Source organism: Marmota monax, unplaced genomic scaffold, assembly GCF_021218885.2.
Source record: "Marmota monax isolate L192 unplaced genomic scaffold, Marmota_monax_Labrador192_F-V1.1 WCK01_AAM20220418_F8-fsc00043, whole genome shotgun sequence".
Taxonomy (NCBI): Eukaryota; Metazoa; Chordata; class Mammalia; order Rodentia; family Sciuridae; genus Marmota; species Marmota monax.
Window position 1 is genome coordinate 8,790,522 of NW_026691982.1, and position 24,574 is coordinate 8,815,095.

A 24,574-nucleotide genomic window follows, 5' to 3' on the forward strand; every position below is an offset into this window, starting at 1 on the left:
TGTTACATAGTTAAAATTTATATATTTTTTAATTTCTGTTATATATATGCTTCAAGTTAAGCATAAAAGTTTGGGAATTACTTAACATAAATTATTTAGGTAAGTTAGCCAAGGATTAAAATGTAGTTACCTCTCTTCAATTCCATGCCTTCTAGTCTGTTTTAAAAAATCATACATTAATTCATTCCAAAAAAATAATCCTTATAAATAAAAATATTTTTGTGACACTTTACCATACCCTATTCCTATTTTATTCAGTTCCTCTTTTCTTTCTGTCGTTTTTTAATGCATACAAAAGTAGTATACACAAGACATAGCATACTATACATACTGTTTTGGGTATTGCTCCCTTAACATTACACTTTAGAGATTTTTTTCTTGCTTTTCTTCTCTTTTTTTCCAATACTGGTGAGTGAACCCAAGGCCTTAACACATGCTAGACAAATTTTTTATTACTGAGAAATATCCCCATCCTTTTTTATTTTGAGACAGAGTCTTGCTAAATTGCCTAGGCTGGCTTCTAACTTTCAATCCTCCTCCCTTATAGTCTTCCAAATAGCTGGGATTACAGGCATGTGCAACCACACCCAGCTCCTTCAGAGATCTTTTTGTATCAGTAGAAACACTTGATTTAATTGCTACTATTTATAGAAAAATGTGTTCAGTGTCATTACCTTTATCTGTTTAACCTTTACCAAAGCTCTCCTATAGTTCCCTAAATGCTGTTCAGTACTTTGACCAGACATTATTGCATCTCTCTCTAACCTATTTCATATGATTTAGGATTCAGGGTGCTGTGAGCCATATTGGTGTTTTAGGTATGGTATGGATTGATCTGGCTTTTGTAGGCTAGCCTAGTAATCTAATCATTATTAATAAGGTTCTGAGTTTCAGGTAGGTTCATAAATAAACTATGAAGTTTTATAATAAAGTGAATTTACAGAACAGGTTATGATTTTAGAATCAGCCTACCATATGAACTATGATTTCACTTAAAGCACATATTTTGCAAGTTGAATAAAGTATTTGCAGTTCAGGTTGCTAAAGAATTCATTGTTGAAAGTGATCCATTTGTTGGGCCAAGGACCTAAACAGACACTTCTCAGAGGAGGACATACAGTCAATCAACAAGTACATGAAAAAATGCTCAACATTTCTAGCTGTCAGAGAAATGCAAATCAAAACCACCCTAAGATACCATCTCACTCCAGTAAGATTGGCAGCCATTATGAAGTCAAACAACAACAAGTGCTGGCGAGGATGTGGGGAAAAGGGTACACTTTTACATTGCTGGTGGGACTGCAGATTGGTGCAGCCAATTTGGAAAGCAGTATGGAGATTTCTTGGAAAGCTGGGAATGGAGCCACCATTTGACCCAGCTATTCCCCTTCTTGGTCTATTCCCTAAAGACCTAAAAAGAGCATGCTACAGGGACACTGCTACATCGATGTTCATAGCAGCACAGTTCACAATAGCAAGACTGTGGAACCAACCTAGATGCCCTTCAATAGACGAATGGATAAAAAAAATGTGGCATTTATACACAATGGAGTATTACTCTGCATTAAAAAATGACAAAATCATAGAATTTACAGGGAAATGGATGGCATTAGAGCAGATTATGCTAAGTGAAGCTAGCCAATCCCTAAAAAACAAATGCCCAATGTCTTCTTTGATATAAGGAGAGTAACTAAGATCAGAGTAGGGACGAAGAGCAGGAGAAGATGATTAACATTTAACAGGGATGAGAGGTGGGAGGGAAAGGGAGAGAGAAGGGAAATTGCATGGTAATGGAAGGAGACCCTCAGGGTTATACAGTGGAGGGGGTAGAGAGAGAGGAGGGGAGGGGAGGGGAGAGGTGGGGAGGGGGGAGGGTGGAGGATGGGAAAGGCAGCGGAGCACAACAGACACTAGTATGGCAATATGTAAATCAATGGATGTGTAACTGATGTGATTCTGCAATCTGTGTATGGGGTGAAGGTGGGAGTTCATAACCCACTTGAATCAAAGTGTGGAATATGATATGTCAAGAAATTTGTAATGTTTTGAACAACCCACAATAAAAAATTAAAAAAAAAAAGAACTAAAAAAAATAAAAAAATAAAAAAAGAAAGTGATCCATTTGTTCTGTGAGGCATTTTGGATTTAGACTCTCTAATGGGGCCCAAGTATTCTAGATTTTTAGTGCCTGTAGACACATCCATCGTCCTTTAGCGGACATGCAGTTGTTCACATTTTATGAATTCTCTTCCAGCTTCATGTTTTAATAATGTTTTTTAAATATTGATTTGTATTCAGGTTGTCCAGAGCTAGTGTTTGTAAGCCATGTAATACATCCTTGCCACTTCTATATTCGGAAATATTCACAAATAAAAGATGCAACAGTATTGGAGAAGAAGGTGAATCAAATTTGCAATAAGAATTTACATCTTGATCCTTCAGACATTTTGGAGCTAGGTAATCAAATATCACTATAAGTTAAAATATTAAGTTTATGTAAATATTGTCATATTTGCTCAACCCACACTGACCTGCTATAAAAGATTTGAGCTTCAAGTTAAGCATAAAAGTTTGGGAATTATTTAACATAAATTATTTAGGAAAGTTAGCCAAAGATTTAAATTGGATGTTGGCACATTTGTAGAGTGAGATATATATAAAACCTCTATTGTGTAATTGAATGAATTGCTTTTTAATTTACAAGACCCACAACAGGTTATGTAGGTTGCCCTTTTAGTTTCAGTTGATTCTTTGTTGTTTTAGTTCCTTGCTTTGTATGCATGCATGTTGGAGTTAACATTGAACACTTCAGTAGGATTCAAGAGGCCTGTGTGGCATCCATTCCTAGGGCCCTTCAGAGGGTAATTAGTAAACACAGTTTATTTAATTTTAAGCATAGTTGAATTTGCCATGCTTTAGGCTTCCCTTACAAGTATTTTCCTAGTAACATTGATGATTGAATTTGTTTATTATACTCTTCTGATTTCTTTGATATATTACTGGACCATTTTTTTCAATGCCTATAGGTAACCAATATAAAAAAAAGTATTATCTGTGTAGCCTTATAATGGTTCTTTAAAATGGTCACTACTTCTCAGCTTGTTTCTATACCTTTTCAGAATATCAGAAATTTAGTATCGTCATATACTTCTCTGACAAAAATGAATACTTTTAAAACTTAAAAATCCCTTCATTTTTGGTATCTAAGAGAAAGGAAATATAGTATTAAACTTAGCTTTCATAATTATATATAGTTCTCTAAAATTTCATACATGTCCAAAAGAATGCAGTTTAGATTCAAAAGATATTCTAAGAAAACCAAAACCTTCATCTTTAAGGTATTAATGATAATTATTTGCAAAATATATATAGTTGACTTGAGTCCTTGTTTATGCTTGGAGAAATTAGTGAAAAGGAAATAAATGTGGTGGGGCTTTAGCAAGTAAGAATATCTTTTGGTCTACATGTGAACCTTATGATGAAGAATAGCAAACATTTTCTTGACGTTTTATCTGTTGCAAAAAATAGTTTCATAAAATATATTTTCAAACTAAAAGAATATTGATTGCATCAAAATAAGAGAAGGATCACTGACAATCTGAAGGCCAAACAAATGTTTTAGGAAAACTTAAATAAAATTACATGGATACCCCAATGTGCCTTTCAGCCATCCTGTTTTTATAACATATATAGAGAGGAATACAGCATTCTTCTGTATATAATGGATGACCAAGGCTTATCAATTTGTAGCTTAGTTGTTAAGAGACTGGGATTCAGGACTACCAGGTTTCTGTTTGCTACCTTGTATAAATAACCAAGTGGTTGCTATGTTTGGATAGCAACCACTCTGCCTCTGGATAGGTAGAAAAGGGGGCAGTGCCTTTCCTGTCTATCATAAATGATGATGGCCAATACCCATAAAATGAAAGATTAGCTGGGCATGGTGATACATGCCTGTAATTCCGGCAATTTGGGAGGCTGAGGCTGAAGGCTAGTTTGGGCAACTTCTGAGACCTTTTCTTAAAATATAAAAGACTAACTCAGTGGTAGAGCACCCTGGGTTTAATTCCCAATACCTCAAAAAACAAAAGAACCAAAGACAGGTTTACTAGAGAAAAGCATAACAGATTTATTAATATGCATATGTACAAGGTAGCTGTGCAAAACATGAAGCTTAATGAAAGGACCAAATGAGGAACAGTTGCAACAAAGGATGTTTTATTATGCAAAGTCTCCCAGTTAATCTTTGGGACCTGTCCTCCAAACAATAATGAAAAGCCTGGCTGGGCAAGGTGATGACTTAATCTCCTCTCTTTTCTGCTGATTAATCTTTCCTGATTATCTGATAAGATTACAAAGAGAAATTTTCTCAAATCAGATAAGGGAATTTTAGAGAGAGACCCTTTCAGCACTTGAGGGAAAAATAAGGGAAAGTTAGAGACCTTGATTTATTTTTATTTTTATTTTTTAGGTATTATGGGGTGCCTTACCACTGAGCTACATCCCCAGCCTTTGGAGTAGCTGGGATTATATCGGTGCACCACTGCACCTGCCTAAGAAACCTTGATTATGTTTCTTAGCTCAGCTTGTCCAACTGCCACACTTGAAGATATTTTTGAGCCCCCAAACCACACTGTGGTGGAAGTGCTGCCTTCAGAGGGTTATTGTGGGAAATGAATGGATTCAAACATAAAAGAATGAGAATATTGTCGACCCATACTAAGCATTCATATTCAGGCCTTTTTCCTTCTCCATCTTCTGTTTTTTCAGATTATTAATTTGTGACCCATCCTTAGTTCATCCTCTCCTTCTCTAAATGACATTGGGTATTAATTAATTTGGGCATTTTATATGTTGCCTTTTCATTGTTTCCTTTCACTGTCCTATACTAAGAAAAGGTAATTGTTTTTTCCTTATTACAAACCTTACTATGTATATATCTATAGGTGTACATATGTGTACTTGCAAGACAGTTTCATTTATTTATATTAATGTAGTTCATGAAATAGTTCCTCATCTGTTGACTACTGACTTGGTATTCTGCTCATTTAGCTTGTAAGTTACATAATAAACTATTTTATATTCTTCTCATAGCATTTGACTCAATACTATACCATCAGTAAATAAATGAGTTAAGACTTCTTAGTTGTAGAACTAAGCTATATTTCTAAATTAGAGCTCTTTGAGATATCTGTCTTAACACTGGTAATAATTTGTCTCCCACATTACTTAGGTGCAAGAATATTTGTCAACAGTATTGAAAATGGAATGTGGTGTCGAGGAACTATCACTGAATTAATTCCGATAGAAAGTAAAAATATTAGAAAACCCTGTAGTCCAACCAAATTCTCAGTTCGTGAAGTTGCATTAATACAAATATTCCTGGTAGATTTTGGAAATTCTGAAGTCCTAATCGTCACAGGGTAAGATATTTTGTGATTATTATGTGTTTCTTGCCTGTTTAGGCATATTTGTTGGGTGCAGATTAAAGAATGAAGGAGATTAGAAAAGGGTAAAGAGAAGTAACTTATCATTCTTCTCTTCCAAATCATATTCTTTATTATTTTGCTTATGAAATTTGTTACTAAATGAATAAAATTGTATTCTTTTATCAACATTACTAGATGAGGAGCTTGGGAAAAGAACTTTTTGATGTACTCCCAAGTTTGTGTATTACAATTTTTAAATGCTTTTATTATTGCGTTACAGTTGTAATAGTGGGGTTCATTTTGACATAATCATACATGCATAGAATTTAATTTGTTCCGTTTCAGTCCTCAGTGCTTCCTCTTCCCTTCCTTCCTCCTATCCTGATTCCCCTTCCTGACTCTACTGGTCTTCCTTCCTATTTATTTATTTTTTAAATATATTTTTAAGTTGTAGATGGACACAGTAACTTTATTTGCTTATTTTTATGTGGTGCTGAGGATCGAACCCAGTGCCTCATGCATGCGAGACAAGTGGCTCTACCACTGAGCTATAAGTGGTGCTTTATAATATACATAAAAGTGGAATTCACTATGATATATTTACTCACGTGATGTACTCCAAATTTAAGTACTTTTCTAACGTTACTTCACAGCAGAAAATAATGCTCGGAGCTTATCCTTTAAAGTGTTATGGTTTGCCACAGGATGGTTGAGTAAAATTTTAATCATATTTCTGTAATCTGATTAAATGATGTTAAAAAACCATACTGTCTAGTGTACTCACATTATATGTTCAAAAATGTTTTCTAGATCTTCTAGGAAAAGAAAATGAAATGGTTCTGTGTTAAGGACCAGCATGAACTATAATATTTTTACTTTTTTAAATGGTCATAGCTTTAAAAATGAATAGATCTATATGTGGGAATACAGGGTCATTTTCCTTTTTAAACTGAATGAGTATCTGAAAGTTCAAATAAAAGTAACTGGGATCTAATTCTGTAGATAAAAATAGTCTCTGTGCTTTTAGAAGCTAAATTAATTCTGTATAGTAAGAAAGCACAAATTTGGAATATAACTTTCTATGAGATTTACCTGAAGGAAATTATTCTTAGAAATGCATACCTTAAAAAGGGAGAAAGCAAGTGCAAGATTAAAGCATACTTTCAGTGAATATTACTTGAATTCCTTCTAGAGTTGGTGATACCCACATAAGACCAGAACACATTGCTGAGCAGCATGTTGTACTAAATGATTTATGTCCAGTTCTGAGGAAGTCTGAACCATATATTGAAGGGCTGGTGAAAGATATCCCACCATTAGCATACCCATGCTCCTTAAAAGACATTGTTCCACATAATTCAGTAAGTGAGACTTAAATTATTTCTTCTTCGGAGGCTAAATGTTTGTTTTAGTTATGTATTACCAATGATATTGCTGAGGATGGGCTTAAGGAATCGGTTATCTTGATATTATTTTGCATAATAAGCTATAGTGCAGTGCCAATAAAACAGAAAATGAACTTCAGCTTTCATAATTGGAAGTGTTCTTGGGTGAGGATGTAGCTCAGTGGTAGAACACTTGTGTAGCATGCTCTAGGCACACACACATACACGCACACAAACATACACATTTATCCACACATGTATATATATTTTTGTACTAGGAATTGAACCCAGGGGTATTTATCTGCTGAGCCACATCCTCAGCCTTTTAAATTTTTTTGCAGTTGTAGATGGACAGCATACTTTTTTTTTTGGTACTGGGGATTAAACTCGGTGGCTGTCAATCACTTAGCTACATCCCCAGCCCTATTTTGTATTTTATTTAGAGACAGGGTCTCACTGAATTGCTCAGTGCCTTGCCATTGCTGAGGCTGGCTTTGAACTCTCCATTCTCCTGTTTCAGCCTCAAGAGCTGCTGGGATTACAGGCACGTGCCACCATGCCCGGCAGTATGTCTTCATTTTATTTATTTTTACTTTTATGTGGTGCTAAGGATCAAACCCTATACCTCATGTATGCTAGGCAAGTGTTCTGCTACTGAGCTACAGTCCCAGCCCCCTTTTTATTGTTTATTTTGAGACAGGGTCATGCTAAATTGATTAAGGCCTCACTAGATTGCTGAGATGGGCTTCAAACTTGTAATCTTCGTGCTTCAGCCTGCTGAGCTACTGGGATTTCAGGTGTATACCACCATGGCTGGTAAATAATATTCTTAATGAGAATTTAATTGAATAAGTGTATATGAGTGAATAAGTGATAGATGAAATATCCAAGTACCACTATATTTTGGAGTCAATTATACAGAGATAAATATGTTTAAAATATAGTATGGTGTGTATTTTTATACATTATTTCCTATTTCCACAGCACTTTGTTCATTACTTGCAGCTCATATTGTATTCTGCTTTGAATTACTTATGAATATCTGTTCCCCTAGAAAGATTGAAAACTCCTAGGAGACTGGAATTGTGTTTAACCATATATGTTGAGCAGTTCTATGCTGTAAGGTCTGTGAAAGCAAGAGTCTGTGTCTTTGCTCATTATTATGTTTTCAACACTTAGCAGATCTGCCACAGAGTAGACCTTCAACAAATATTTAAAATAATAAATAAATGAATAAAAAAAGGAAACACAGAAATATTAGCATTGGTGGTTTCCTCAAGATAATGACATTATTAATTTTGTTTTATGCCTTTTACATTTCCTGGGTTTTGTTTTTAAGAAATTTTTGGTTTTGATCCTTGGAAATTTATATTAGGTATGGATAATTAAATGTTTAATATCAACTTAAAACTTTTTTAGAATGGGTGAATATTTCCCTTATCATTTAAATAGCATATACCTCATATGTTGCTGATAATAGAAGCTAAATTAAACTGATAATGATTGTAAATATTTTATCACAATCTTACACATTCAAAATTATACATTATATATCAAAATTATTTTTGAAATTTTCATCACTTTAGTAGAAAATTCACAAGCAGTATTTATTTTAAAATCATTTTAATAATTTTCATATTAATATCCAAAAGCTAAACATATTCTCCAGTGAAACTGCTTATAAACACCATAAGAATACATTTGTAAAATCACAATGCACACATTTTACATACCTCAGCTATTTTTTCATGTGTATGGTTGGTTCATTGCTTTTCCTCAGAGTTGCAGACTCTGATTGGTACAAAGTTAATCCAGACATAACATTAGAGCTAATTATAATCACTTTGGAATTTTACTTTTTTTTCATAGAGTGAAGGCTGGGAAGAGGAAGCTAAACTGGAATTTTTGAAAATGGTGAATAACAAGGCTGTTTTAATGAAAGTTTTTAGAGAAGAAAATGGTGTGCTTATTGTAGATCTGCAGAAACCACCAACAAATAAAATAAGCAGTGATATGCCTGTGTCTCTCAGAGATGCATTAGTTTTTATGGAACTAGCACGGTAAGTAGATTGTTAAAACTTAAATGTTTTTCATGATTATAGCTGTATATAGAAATAGCAGTTTTACCTTTAAAAACATGGGCTCTAATGTGAACCTTAACATACTCTTAGAGGTTAAAAATATTGCTAAAAGCATTTTCTAAGTATAGTGGTTGTCTGAAAACTGCATTTAATTAATTTGGTTTGAAGAAAATTAAGGTAGCTCAAAATAGAAAAATATGTATATACCAACGTTTTTTTTTTAAACTCTTGATAACTTCGCAAGCAGGCCTTCAAGTATTTCAAGAATTATTGTTTTAACTTTTCCTAACTTAAATTTTCTAGCCTTTGGAATGAGTTCATGATCACTAATCCTGATTTAATTTCTGAATCTAGATTAGATACTTAATTTTTCTTTGTCTCTGATGAGCAAAGAGTAAGATGATTTAATAACCATAGAGATAGTAGATATTCTGACTTTCTGTGTTGGGTGATTAAATGACTTCTAGAAATGACCCAAGTGGATTCCATTCTAGAAAAAACAAAGTAAAGGGCTGAGATTGTCAAGGACCACAGAGACCTCTTAGCTGGCCTCACTAAGCACTTCTACAGACCACAGCTATCAAAGCAATTGTAGAAACAGCATTAAATGTGACTACAGCATGCTGTCCCAGCTCTGAAATGTCTGACCTGAATTTGAAGGTTAAACCTCTAAGTTCTTATTTAACCTTATTCAGTAATTGGAGACAATATCAAGAATTATAATAAGTCAGAAGAGAGAAATTGGAAATGGAATACTTTGGGTAAATAAATTGCTATATGTAGAAGCCCTTTTTTTCAGATCAGGTCATTGAGGAAAAAAGAGATTTTAAGAAAATGCTTCTTTATGTTTTTAATTAGGTTTAGGTCACAATCACCAAGAAGTCACACTGAAGAAAATATGGCTTTACGCTATCATCCACCTATTTTGCCTAAAGAAATGACAGATGTTTCTGTTATGGTTTGTCATATAAATAGTCCTGCTGATTTCTACCTTCAGTTGGTAAGTAAATAAACAATGTATGAGTTTTCTTAAAAATTAAGTAGAAATATGTAACAGGAATGAGTGTCCATGTTCAGTATAAATATTAGAGCAAACAAACCATTGTCAACTTATTATATATTTCTATATTCTTTAAACAAGAAGTCCATAGTAAATTGAAAGAATTCTTAATCCTGTGAGTTAGTGGAAGATGGAGGGAAAAGACAATGAATCAAACCTAATATGTAAGTATTTCTTGTTTCTTTCTGAAATCTGGAGACTAAGAAAGCACATAAAGCTAGCAGATCATTAAAATGATAAACCTTCTAACCATATGCATCTGAAAATTATTACTAGGTAATTTTCTGATTTAAACATCAACATAGATTAAACACCAAAATAGGATTAAGTTCTGGATATGTGACTAATGTATTTGTTTGGATAGCTACAGTATTAGGTCATCCTTATTTACCTCTCAGTGCTTTATAAGAATTAACTCATGTTAAGGACCTTAAGAGTTTTATGGAAATTAACTCACTCACTGATTATCACAAAAATTCCATGAGAAAGATGCTATCGTCTCCATTTGGATTACCTGAGGTTACATATCTGTGAAAGAATAGAGCCAGGATTAAACCTAGCTATGTAGCCTCAGAATCTATCATCTCCAATACTGTACCACACTTTCTAGCTTCCTGGATGATTTGTGAAAGCTGTTTATCTGAACTAAGTTAAGATATGCATTTTTTCCCTTTCTTTCCCTTCTTTCCCTTCCCTTCCTTTCATTTTTAAATGCCTTTTAAAAATTTATGGTAAAGTATACTTAACATAAATTTACAATTTTAACCATTTTAAATATTCAGTGCAGTGCCACTAAGTACTTAATTTTATTCAGCCATCACCACCATTCATTTCCAGAAAACTTTCATTATCCCAAACAGAAACTCCATACCCATGAAACACTGACATCCCTTTTTCTCACTCACAGCCCCTGATAGCTTCTTTTCTACTTTCTGTCTCTAAGAATAAGGTATTGTCTATTCTAGGTAAATGGAGTTGTATAATATTTTTCTTTTTGTGTCTGGCATACTTCACTTAAGCATGTTTTCAGTGTTCATCTATCAGAATTTACATTAGAATTGGGTTGTAGGAGTGCTTTATATATTCTAGATATTAAATCCTTATCAGATTTTTATACTTAAAATATTTTCTCCCATCTTGTGGGTTGTCTTTTCACTCTTGATATTGTCCTTTGAGCCACAAAAAGTTTTTTTTTTTTTAATTTAAGACCTATATTAATAGGTGCTTGCAGTTTGTTGACTTTTTTTGAAAAAATCAAGTTGTAAACTTTTATTACAAATTTAAAATGAAGTTCTTAAAAATCTCAACTTGACCAGATATGAAACAATTTAAAAACCTTTAAAGGTGTATTGAGAAAAACCAGGCTTTTTTAAAAAAACACATTTGTCATTACCAAAAAGAGACGTCTTTAGGTAAAAATAATAAAAACCCCATGCTGCATAGATAATACAGATAGTTGGTCAAGGAGCAAAAAGCAAGCACTTAAGGTCTTCAGCTCCAATCTTTTGTTCATTTCTTATTGCTGGAATTTCATATTCATTTCTTCTTGTTGGATGTCTAAACCAGATGATGGTAGAGATGGTAAGGCGGTATTTACTCAGCCCCGCCCTGCTCAGCCTCGGGAGCGGACGAATTCTCAGCTGGTGGATCTCAGCTGGTGGATCAGCTGCTTTTGTCTCTTTGCCATCTTGTGGTTTAGGGTTTTCTGGGCGTCTGCGTCGTCGGTAATTGAAGTTGCTGCGGTACCGACGTTGAGGTGGCTGCTGACCTTGGGTCTCATCTCCTTGATTTTCCTTATCCTCTTCATTGCCGTCCTCTCTAGGCTGTCTTTGGCGAGGAGGGCCCCTGAGGAATCATGGTCCAAAACCCCATACATATTCTGTCTCACTGGTCTACCTTGTTCTCCTGCACCCTGGTTGTCAGCACCCTCCATCACTTCTCCCTGCACAGAAGGGTTGGAATACTGTGGTCCACGCCCATAGGGTCTCCGCGTGTAGTAAGGTGGGAACCTTCGCCTGCGGTAGGGCCGGCGTTGTTGGGCCTGGCCTTCGGGAGCACTCTCCGATCACTCATTCTTTTCCCCACTCTCACTGTTCTGATAATTCTGCTGGTAATTGCGTGGAGGACCCCTACGTCGTGGATAGTGTCTATAATGGTTACGGTCTGCTGCATATTTACTGCCTTGAACTGGAACTCCACCAGGGCCTGTAACATTTGCTGCCTCTGCACCCTTTTCTCCTTCAACAACATCAAACTCCACAGTCTCTCCATCTCCTACACTTCGAAGGTACTTCCTGGGGTTATTCTTTATGGCAGTCTGGTATATAAATACATCTTTCTTGGTGTCATTCCTGTTGATGAAACCATATCCGTTTCTTACATTGAACCATTTTACTGTTCCCAAAACCTTCGTTGCGATGACCTTCTTGTCCCCGCCAGCAGGCGCCACAGATGTAAGGCCGGCCGGGCTGCCGCTCCCTGCGCCTCTGCCCGTGGTGCCGGGCTGGGTGTCGGCAGCGCTGGGTGGGGGGTGGGGGGGAGGCTGCTGGGTCTCGGCCTCGCTGCTCATGGTTGCGGTGATGGTGACTGGGGCCGGCTGCGGCAGCTGCGGTTCCTCCCGAGGTGTGATGGTAACTAGGCCGGCGGCGACGGCGCTGCTCAGGGCTCTCTGGGGTCCGCTCTCTGCTCCCGCTACCGATCGAACTCCACAAAAAGGTTTTAATTTTATAAAGTTCAGTTTATTATTTCTTGCTTTTGGTGTCATATCCAAGAAGTCATTGCCAAATCTAATTATTATGCCTTTTCCCTGTTTTCTTGTGAAGGTTTTGTAGTCACAGTTTTGGGTTTTTGTTAGCACTCCTGGGGGTTGAACCTAGGCCCTCATCATGCACTCTAGGCAAGCACTGTACCACTGAACCATAGTTGCCTGTAGTTGTAGTTCTTACCCTCATCCAAAATAAAACGTTTATTTCTGGGATATTCCATTGATCTGTGTGTCTGTCTTTGATTAGTGCATCTTTGTACTAAGTTTTGAAATCAGAATGTGTGGATCTTCCAGCTTTGTTCTTTTATATGTGCATGTGGTGCTAGGGGTAAAACCAAGGGCCTCATACATTCTACGAAAGTACTTTATCACTGAGCTATAACTCTGGCCCTGGATTTGTTCTTTTTCAAAATGATTTTGCTATTCAATTACTCTTAGATTCTCTATGAATTTTAGGATAAATTTTTCTATTTGTGCAAGAAATGTCATTGGGATTTTGATAGGGATTACATTACATTGTAGATCACTTTGGATAGAATTAACATCTTAACAATTTTAAATCTTCTTATCCATGAACACAGGTTGTGTTTTTGTTTCCATTTATTTAGATCTTATTTAATATACTTTGGTGATTTTGTTTAGTTTTCAGTGCAAAAGTCTTTCATTTCCTTGGTTAGATCTACTCTTAATTTTATCTTTTAGATGCTATTGCGAATGGAAGCACTTTCTTAATTTTCTCTTCGGAATACTCTTTGCTGACATTTTGAAATATGGGTGATTTTTTTAAAAATATTTTTTAGTTGTCAATTGATCTCTTATTTTATTTATTTATATGCAGTGCTGAGGATTGAACTCAGGGCCTCACGCATGCCAGGAGTGCTCTACCCCTGAGCCACAAGTTCAGCCCCCTGATTTTTGTTTTTGTTTTTGTATGTGAATTTTGTGCCCATCAACTTTGTTAAATTTGTTCTAACAGGTGTTTTTTGTTTTGTTTTTGTGGAGTGTATGGGGTTTTCTTATAAGATCACATTATCTGTGAATAGAGATAATTTTAGTACTACTTCTCCAATTTGAGTGACTTCTGTCATTTTCTTGCCTAATATCTCTGGCTAGAACTTCCGATACCATGTTGAATACAAGATGCAAAAGCAGTCATCCTTATCTTATTTCTGTCTTGGGAAAGAAGCTTTTGTCTTCCACCAAGCATATGATATTCTCTGAGTTTTTTTTATATGACTTTTGTGACGTACAGTAAATTTCTTTCTTAGTTTATTCTGAGTATCTTTTTCATAAAAGAGTGTTCAGCTTTTTAAATGCTCTTTTGCAGTATTTGAGATTGTCATATTTTGTTCTTTTTTTCCCTTCATTCTCTCAGTGTGGTTTATTTCATTGCTTTTCATGTGTTGGGTCATCTTTGTGTTCCAGGAATAAATCCCACTAGATTTTGATGTATAATCCTTTTGTCATAAATTTATGCCTTGGCATTCATATTTAGGCCTGACACAAACTATTTCAAACCTACTTGTTCCATTATCACCTTTGGTGTATTTAAAAGTTTCTGTCCACATGTAATTGTTTCCAGTATGGCTCACCTATTCCTCATCTGACTTTCAATATCTCGAGGTAATTTTTTTTCTTTTTTTTTTAAATATTTTTTTAGTTGTAGATGGACACAATATCTTTATTTTATTTATTTATTTTTATGTGGTGCTGAGGATCAAACCCAGTGCATCATGCATGTTCTACCACTAAGCCACAATCCCAGCCCTCAAGGTCATTTTTAAAAGAGGACTGACTGTGCTAGATTATAAGAGTCATGGAGGGCTAGGGATATAGCTCCTTGGTAGAGCACTCATTTGGTATGCATGAAGCCCTGGTTTCAATCCCCAGTACCACAAAAACAAAGGAGTTACAGAGATAAATAAGAGCAATGTGTAATCTTGAGATTGGATACTGATTTGATCAGTTACAAAATACTGAATATGGTCTAGAAGTACTAATAGGCACACTTAGTGAAACAGAATTGATAGAAAAGTGTAGGTTACTAAATTGTATGTATTGTATGGTCTAGTTTTGGTAGAAACAAAAGTTGGAGAGAGTGTAAGTGTCCAAAAAACCTAGAATATACATTAAGTTATGGAGCAGAATGTGATTTTATTTTTTGTTATGTTTACTTTGGAGAATTTCATACTGCATCTACAAAAAAAAAGTTCGTAAAGTAAATTATATAACACATAATTGATTTATAACTAAAGCCAGTTTTAATGTTTTATAATTTTATAAACAATACCTAAAACGTACTTAAAATTTTAAGTTTCTAGCCAACTACAGTGCTTTATCCCTTTATTTCTTAGATAGAAAACCTGGATTTTTTATTTCTTTTAAAAACCATTGAGGAATTCTACAAAAGTGACGATGGAGAAAATCTGGAAATTGTCTGTCCAGTTCAAGATCAAGCATGTGTAGCTAAATTTGAAGATGGAGTTTGGTACCGAGCTAAAGTCACTGGTAGGAAAGTATACACTGTTTCCACAAAGGAAGGTTACACTTTAAGACTAGTATTGTTTGAGTTGATATAATTTGTATCTATTAAATAATCCAAGAACTCACTTTGGCAGGAAAGGCATTCATCTGCAACAAAATTCAGCAGTGTTGAGAGGTGGGGCTAGTGAGAAGTATGGGGTCATGGGGGTGAGCATTCATGAACAGATAAATGCATTTCTTATAGAGCAGTTCTTGCTGTCAGGACTGGATTACTATTTTTAGCAGATTGTTATGAAGTGAGGCTGCCCCCAAGTTTTGTCTCTCACCTTCGCCCACCTGCCTTTCTACTTTCCACCATCAGTTGAAGGAAGTAGAACAAAGTCCTTACCAGAAACTGAAAAGATGCTGGTGCCAGAATCTAAGGTTTCCCAGTCTCTAGAACTGTGAACCAAAATATACCACTTTCCTTTGTAAATTACCCAGCATCAAGTATTCTGCCATAGCAACTGACAGTGGACTAAGTCCTGTTCCTTTTACATGCTTCATAATTTGTAGACATGTAGCTTTTTATTTACAAGGTGAAGTTTAGTTTGATACTGTTTAAAATTTTTCCCATTATTAAGGTTCCAGATCTTTTTTTCAAAACTATTTAAACTTCCAACCTAAGTTTTCTATCTTAATTATTTGTCATTGATTTTAATTCCTTAGGGGTGAGTGTCAAACTAGCTAAAGTTTTTTCAAATATAGTTTTCATAAACATCTTAGTCTGTTTGTGCTGATCTACCAAAATACTACAGGCTGGTATGTTCTATTTAAAACAGTAGAAAATTATTCTCACAGTTCTGGAAGCTAGGAAGTCCAAGTTAAGGGCACTGGTAAGGGCCTGGTCTTTCTGCTTCCAGAATGCTGCATCATCCAGAAAAACAAATGCCATGTACTCATATGGCATAAGGGCACAAAAGGAGTAAACTTTCCTCTGTTGAGCCTTTTTACATGGGCACTGAATCCTGTGTATGGGTAGGGAGAGCTCTCATAACTTGGTCACCTCTAAGAGGCCACATCTCTTAATAAAATGTTGTATTAGGGATTAAATTTCAATGAATTTTGAAGAGGACAAAAACATTCAAACATAGCAAGATAGTAGTATATACCAGTACATCCCCTGTCCATTTTTATTTTTTGAGACAGAGTATTGCTAAGTTGCTGATGGGCTTGCTAGGTTGCCAAGGCTGGCCTCAAACTTGTGATTTTCTGCTTCAGGCTCCCAGTACTGGGATTGCAAGTGTGCACCACTGCAGCAGACAAGCAGTGCATCTTTTGATAAATATCAATGGAAGAGATCAAGCCATTTTTCATGTCACTTAAGGACTTTGCAACTACTTTTCATATTAGAATTATTGGCTTTAAAACATGCATTTGATGAACAATAAGGCTTCTGAATTATTTGAGTAGTAACATTTGGTACAGTTTCCAAGGTGACTTCGAGTGTGTAAAGGAAACACATGTGTGACTCAGTTGGCCTATCTTCCTGTATCTTCAGTAGCCCTATAGAACTCCATCATGAAGATCATACTTGGTAGTTTTTTGTTGGTTTGTTTTGTTTTCTAAAGTCAGCCTCGTTTAAAAACTAAACAATACTAAAAGATTTAGTCATCTCCATCTCTTCTGTTGCAATTACTTTTCATATTTTCAGGTATTCTTTTGGTATGTACCTGTACTGTTTATTCTAATAATATGTAATATTCAGTTGATGCTTCAGGTTTAGATATTATCTATTTACTTGTTACTCTGTGAGATAAAAGTTTCAAATCTCTTCATAGCTCTTTTGTTCCTTCTTTCCCTATACTTGTACCACAATTATTAGTTAAATCCATATTGTGTAAATACGTTCACTGCTGAACGATAAAGTATACTTTAACACTATTTTGAGTTAATAATTGTGTTAATTTTTCACTTGTGTTATTGTCTTAATTTGTGGCCACATTTTTCTAATACTTCAAAACAATTTATCACATGATTAGACTTTTCAGATAGTCTTAGTTGGATTTTTTTTTTTTTTTTAACCATGGAAGCATACTGTTTCCTTCAAATGGAGTGCTTACTATACATTTGCTATTCTGGAAAATTTTTTTCACTTAGCAATACACAATACACTTCATTGTTCTGTCTTGTTTCCTTGTTTTCTGAATCCCATGTTTACCTCTTCAGTTTATTCATTTATTTTGATGGAGCCACCTTCTAGTAGTTTCTTCAGAAAGAATAAAAATGTAAATTTGAGACCTTCCATTGTCTATTTGATATGTTCTCATATATGACTGATAATTTGGGTAAGAAAAAAAAATAAGTTTCTTTAAATTCTATTCCATATTTATCTGCTTGTTTAAAATCACATCTCCATTGAGGAAAGGTTGGCTTTGGTACAACTGAGCATATTCTTCTAGCCTGAAGATTGCAATGGAAACAGGGAGAAATTCCTCCACATTTCATTGGCCTTATACTTTTAATAGCCTGTGCTTTCTCAGTTATCACAGATATCCACAACCATAGGTTCTAAGTTGTGTGAAGTGTTATTTTGAGTACCAATACTATGCCACCTGCTTCCACTTGTTTGGAGCAGAGAATGCTGGACTAGTTCCCATATTGAAATGACATATTTGTCCTTAAATTTGTCCTTAAATTTGAAAATGATAACAACAAGTTTAATACCACTCTACATAATGTGCTGAGAAAGACTAAAGTCAACCATATATTTTGAATGATTTCACAAAGGTCAGTGTGCAATAGGGCTTTATTTAAACTTCTGTTTGAACCTTCCAAAAATTTCTTTAAAGGCTTAGTGACTTAGATTGACATAGAAGTCTGTGAGTTTGCAATTTCTGATTTCATAACTTTTAAAGGATTGCCTGGCCGTCGGGAAGTTGAAGTTAAATATGTGGACTTTGGTAATACTGCAAAAATAACACTTAAGGAAATGCGTAAAATAAAAGATGAGTTTCTGAATCACCCAGAGAAGGTAATCTACTTGTTATGAACTCTAGAGTTGGAATGTTAACACAAATATGAAAGTATTTTTGAAGTCGTTTTTAACAGAAATGCTCTGGTAATAACTATTTTGTCTATAAATGGTTTCTGATATAAGAACTATAAATAAGTATTGCTATAGTAACTGATTGTAGTAACTGATGACTAGAAAAGGATAAGAAGGATTATTTCTTATTTGTTTGTTTGTTTGTTTTGGTACCAGGGATTGAACACTGAGCCGCATCCCCAGCCCTATTTTTTGTATTTTATTTAGAGACATGGTCTCACTGAGTTGCTTAGCCGCACGCTTTTGCTGAGGCTGGCTTTGAACTCATGTTCCTCCTGCCTCAGTCTCCCTAGCTGCTGGGATTACAGGCATGCACCACCAAACTCAGCTGAATTATTTCTAAATTTATATTCTTCTATGTTAATTAAATTGTTAGTAAGCTGTATTCTTCATTTTGAATAATGGGCAATATTATAGAAAAAGAAACTTGAAAATACAGGTAAGCAAAAGAAGTTAATCACTAAAAAATATTGTTCAACATTTTTGGTATATGTACTACTAGTAAGATGCATCTTTTTTTTTTTTTTTCAGTTGTAGACAGAAAAAATACCTTTATTTATTTTTATGTGGTGCTAAGGATTGAACCCAGTGCCTCACATGTACTATGCAAGTTCTCTACCACTGCCCATCATCTTTTGTTGTTTTAAGAATTATAGAATCAAACTATAAATAGTCTAGAAAGCCTGCTTTTCTCACTTACAAAATGTATCATGACTATTTAACTTTTTAAATAGATGCTTATTATTCAAGTACATGGATAACTAATGTCCAAATACTCAGTTTATTCCAATTATTTCAGTTTATGAAGTACTTTATAGAGGGCTAGGATTGTGGTAGAGCACTCACTTAGCACATGCGAGACCATGGGTTTGATCCTCAGCACCATATATAAATAAATAAAATAAAGGTATTGTGTCCAAATACAACTAAAAAATAAATATTTTTTAAAAGTACTTTTATAGATACCTTTATTTTATTATTTATAAATTCAGACACAAAGATTGTTTTTTGTTTTGGGAGGTTTTGGTTTTTTCGGGTTTTTTTTTGTTTGTTTGTTTGTTTTTTGTTTTTTGCAGTGTTGGTATCAAACCCAGGGCCTCAAACATACTTTCATCAACTGCACTGAGCTACATAAACATTAGTTTTCTACATATAAATAAAACTTTATTTTAACTCTAAAATAACCAGAAATTAAGTTTATTTTCTTAATGGCGGAATTTTGTTTGGCACAGGCAATTAAATGTAAACTGGCACGTATTGAGCCATGTAAAAGGATGATGCAGTGGTCCAAAAAAGCTAAAGAAAAATTTGAAGAAAAGGCTCAAGATAAATTTATGACATGTTCAGTTATTAGTAAGTTATTTCCATTTTTATTTACTATATAATCATAAATTATTTTAAATAAGATTAACATTACATAACTTTTGTCATATCTTAGGGTAAATTCAATGTGCTGTGAGGAGGAGGAGGAGTAGTGAGAAGTAACATTGAGACTGTATAATGAGATTATATTTTCTGCATGCTTTAGAGTCTAAAATTGGCCCTTGAGGTAAAAATTACCACTAAAGACCAAGTCACTTTTCTGATGAGTGTGGTGGTGCATACCTGTAGTCTCAGCTACTTGGAGGGTTGAAGCAGGAGTATCACTTGAGCCTAGTAGTTCAAGGTCTGCCTGGGAAACATAGCAAGACCTCATCTTAAAAAACAAGACACCCTTGACATGACCCCTTCAAAGCCCCAAAGCTATTAGTCCACTATTTTATAACATTAGTTCTGGCAGAATATGATCCTGAATTTATATGAGATATAGTCTTTATCTCTTTTGCAGTAAATATTTGTACATTCTATTTCAAGGTAGTAATATCAGTGGGCTTCTGCCTCATACTCCATTGGTAGGTATTGACTGAGTATGAAGTTTGTGTACTATGTAGCTTTTCTCAGCCTGAGGAACTTTGAATTCTGAAATGATCTAGCCCCAAGAGTTTTGAACAGGAGTATTGGGGATGTGTTTTGATATATTCCAAAACTACAATAAACACTATTTCAATGAGTCCTTATAGGGGATACACAAGACCATATTTACTTAGGATTGATTATAGCACTTTCAAGGATAGTTTTATTACATCTGCTTTTCATTTTTATCACACTGCCATTAAATGATCCCTCCATTATAAGATGATTAGCCTGTTCTAGTGAGAAAATTGAAGCTCAAAAATGAACTGCTAAAGTTTATATAACTTATAAATGATGGAGTTTCTCTGATAATTTATTCACTGTATTAATTCAAGAAATTGTTTAGAATAAATAGTTGAGTTTAAGAGGAATATGATTATAGAAATTGCATCCTTAGTCTATAGGATTTTTATATCTGGCTTCTCTGAAATGAACAAACTAAAAGGCCTGCTAGTCCTTCAGCAGCCTCCACTCATTTTGAGCTGGATAACTTTCCAACTTTCTTTTGACATTGTGTTCTATTGGTTTTTAGCTCCCTCCTTGAGACTCTTCCCATGGATAATACATCAAAACATAGTATTCGTTCTGGATTCCTCTTGTTTACTTATTTGGTATGCCAATTACATCTAGCACTAGTTGTAACATAATTATTAATCTAGATAATCTGATTTAAGGAGTGTCTTTCCCCATTCACCTGCACAATGATAAGATTGGGACTTTGAACGTATCTAATAAAGTAAATTACCACAGATGAAAATGGGAGATATATATATATATATCGTCACTTTCTAAGGAAAGGGACATTCAAATTAAATTTGGAGGAAAGCAGGGAAGATGGTAAAGGTACAGAACACAGAGAAAGTTGCCCCTATTGGAACAAAGAACTTCATGAATGAGAAGTATGAAACCAAAGAACTAAAGGGACATAAGAGATAGAAAGTAAAAGGATCAAAGTTTACTTTGCATTGCTTAGCCTTTTTTTTCTAGGTAACTCATCTGGGCCACTGAAGAGTAGCCAGAATTGATTTTTTCAGTTCTTGAAACAATTTTTCTATTATGTATGTACTCTTATAACTGGGTAATGTAGGATATTATTGCTGATATGGGTTTTTTTAGATTTTGTTTTTATACTAGGGATTGAATGCAGGGGCACTGTACCACTGCACTACATCCCTTTTGTTTTCTATTTTGAGACAAGGTCTTGCTTAGTTGTTAAGGATTTTATTGAGTTGCTGAGAGTGTCCTCAAACTTGTAATCCTCCTGCTTCAGCCTTCCCAGTAACTAAGATTACAGGCATGTGCCCCCATGCCCAGCAATGATTGTCATTTTTTGGAATCATCAATCTGACCAGCTTCTACTAGCTACTATTGTATAAAAACTGTAGACATACATTGATCTCGGTGCATATTTTAGAGATGTGTGTTTCCTAAATAAATTCCTCTTTATCAGGTTCCCTTTTCTGTGACCATAAATAAAGAAAATAGGCATATAAGATGTAAATTATACCCTTAGTTCCTACTGTAGTTTAAGAATCAGATCGATCAAGTAACAAATTTTAGTTTTCTAAAAGAAAAATTAAATGGTTTGTCCTAATACATGAAGAGATAAGAAAAATATTCCAGTTAATTGAGAGTTCTAGATTGAGTTTTTGTCATTTTAAACTTTGTACCATACTTATAAAAGCTATAAACCTTAGGTGTGGTGGTGCAGGCCTATAATTCCAGGTATTTATCAAGAAGCTGAGGCAGGAAGATCACCTGGTCAACACAATAAGACTCAAAACAAAGAAAGAAAAAAAAGCTGTAAACCTTCACAAATAATGACTCACTGCCCTGAGTTAAATTTCATTCACTTGTGTGCTTTTGGAACTTGATTGAATTACACAAAACAGTATAAATATACTACTGAATATTTCTGTTGAGTAAATATTAATTTGTGTTATTCTGAATCCAAAAGGGTTAAGCTTATTTGGTTTTGTTATAGAATCAGTGGCATACAATAACCTAAAATAGAATTTTTACTAATTTATATATGCTCCAGGTAACATTGACAATTCATTATGACTGCAAAATACTACTATAATTTCTAGACAGAGGCTGTGACATATTCAGCAAGAAATCTCATGTATGCCAAAAAAAGAAAGAAATTGTTTCCAGTTAAAAAAATTCTCATTTAGTCTATTTTGCAATGTATTTCTTTCTTTCCCCAAACTAGTTTTTGTGTTTTTACAGAAATTTTAGAAGATAATGTGCTCTTAGTTGAGCTTTTTGATTCTTTTGCTGCTCCTGGAATGACTCCTACTAGTATTAATGACCAGCTTGTGAAAGAAGGCTTAGCATCTTATGAAGTAGGGTAAGTACACAGGTAAACTTTTACTGTTAGTTCATATGTAAAATTTCAAACACAAGAAAGCAAACTGGAATTTCCTGTTCCTACATCAGAAAAAAATAGTGGGAAAATAATTGAGCTGTTAGTCTAAGGAAGTAGAATGACTTTTTACCCTCATTCCTAAGGAACTTTAAAACCCAAAGAAAAGCTTCTCAAGATCAAAGTTGTTTCTTAGAAAAAAGACTGGCATTTTATTTCTAAATGGAATGTCTGCTTAGGCAGCCCCCTTTACCTATTTTAGAAAGGGAATTGGGAAAAGATATGGCAAAATAGAGAATAAGCATTGTGGTATTCCCATTTGGAGAAATGTGAATTTTCCTAGGTTTGGGTTTAAAGTAACTAAGCTTAAACCATTTTGTTCATAACCATCAAAGATTAACCAGTGGTATAGGTGACCCAAGAAGCAGAAGAACAGAGTACTGGTAAGGTTGAATATAAAGGTTTGGCAGTCAAGACCAAGAATTCTTCCACAACAGAAACTTTTGCAAAAGGAATGGACTCTGCAGAGTCTTCTAAAGAATTTCCATATGTAGCCCTTAAGAAACCCAGTATTGGGGCTGGAGATGTGGCTCCAGCGGTAGCGCGCTCGCCTGGCAGGCGTGCGGCCTGGGTTCGATCCTCAGCACCACATACAAACAAAGATGTTGTGTCCGCCAAATACTAAAAAATAAATATTAAAAAAAAAATTAAAAAAAAAAAAAAGAAACCCAGTATTTTGATATCACCCACGTATAATTTCTATTGGCATAACAGGGACACCTAACAGAGACCTGCTATGACTCCTGTTAGTATTATGATCTGTGGTCTTGCTCTCCCTACCTACCCTAACGCTGGAGGAACTAGAAGCAGAAGAAGAAAGGCCTATCCTTTTAGCAGTCTAATTGCAAGTGAAGGAGGAAAAGAAAGGAGAGTAAACATTTAAACTGTATTGAACTAAGTTTTTTTTCTTTTTGAAGTCGGAATTATTAAGGCATAGTAGTAAAGGTATGTAGTAAAATGTCACTGTTTAGGTATGCAGTTAAATGATTTTGACCAACATATAGAGTCATATAAATGTTATCCCAGTCAAGATACAGAATGTCACTGGGTGCAGTGGTGCATGCCTGTAATCCCAGTGACTTGGGAGTCTGAAGTAGGAGGATTGTCAATTTGAGACTAGCCTTGGCAACATAATAAGGCCCTAAGCAACTTAGTGAGATCCTATCCCCAAAATATAGAAAGTGCTAGGGATGTAGTTGAAGTACCCTGGGTTTAATCCCCAGGACTAAAAAGAAAGAATTAAAGACACAGAATGTCACATGTTCCCTTATGCCCCTGGTAGTCAGTCCCCTTCCTCTATAGTAACCTTTAGCAACCACCTAATTTCTGTCTCTATAATTCTGACTTTCCGCAACTTCATTAAACAGAATAATATAGTATACTGCCTTTTGTGTCTGGCTTCTTTCATTTAGCATAACACTTTTGAGATTCTTCCATGCTATTGCATATGCATATATATATATTGCATATACCAGTAGTTTGTTTCTTTTTATTGCTAACTAGTATTCCATTATACAGATGCACCAGATTTATTCATTTACCAACTAATGAGCTTTTAGATTATTTCTATTTGGGGCAGTTCCACAAATGAAGCTACTATAAACATTTGGGCACAGGTCTTTGTGTCAACATATGTATTATTTTCTTTTGGACTGCTGGTTGTAAGATAAGTGTAGTTTTAACTTTGTAACACCAGCCAAATGATGGTTTATGATGTTTATGCTCAGAAAATATATATAAAAAATCAGAATAATTGTTACATGCTGTTAGTCATATAGTTTGAAACACATAAAAGCTATTGACTGAATTAGATTTTTATGGAAGTCCTATTATCAAGGGACTTGTTTTTAATTCTTTATATTATTTAAGTTATGAAGTTATTAAAGATTGGTAATAACTTCC

The 24,574-nt window shown here is 34.7% G+C and overlaps 1 protein-coding gene and 1 pseudogene across 2 annotated transcripts in view; one reads left to right on the forward strand and one right to left on the reverse strand.

Annotated features, from left to right (window-relative positions):
- The window catches only part of Rnf17 (ring finger protein 17), a 115,389-nt gene that overhangs the window by 50,425 nt on the left and 40,390 nt on the right, over positions 1–24,574 (forward strand). For both annotated transcript variants that reach the window (XM_046446941.1, XM_046446951.1), the window contains exons 11-19: positions 2,299–2,457; positions 5,234–5,423; positions 6,622–6,790; positions 8,684–8,874; positions 9,754–9,895; positions 15,074–15,227; positions 18,101–18,216; positions 19,524–19,644; positions 22,477–22,597. In XM_046446941.1, coding sequence (XP_046302897.1) covers positions 2,299–2,457; positions 5,234–5,423; positions 6,622–6,790; positions 8,684–8,874; positions 9,754–9,895; positions 15,074–15,227; positions 18,101–18,216; positions 19,524–19,644; positions 22,477–22,597 — 1,363 coding nt within the window. The remainder of the gene's footprint in view (positions 1–2,298; positions 2,458–5,233; positions 5,424–6,621; positions 6,791–8,683; positions 8,875–9,753; positions 9,896–15,073; positions 15,228–18,100; positions 18,217–19,523; positions 19,645–22,476; positions 22,598–24,574) is intronic.
- On the reverse strand, positions 11,412–12,524 carry LOC124094274 (Y-box-binding protein 1-like; annotated as a pseudogene).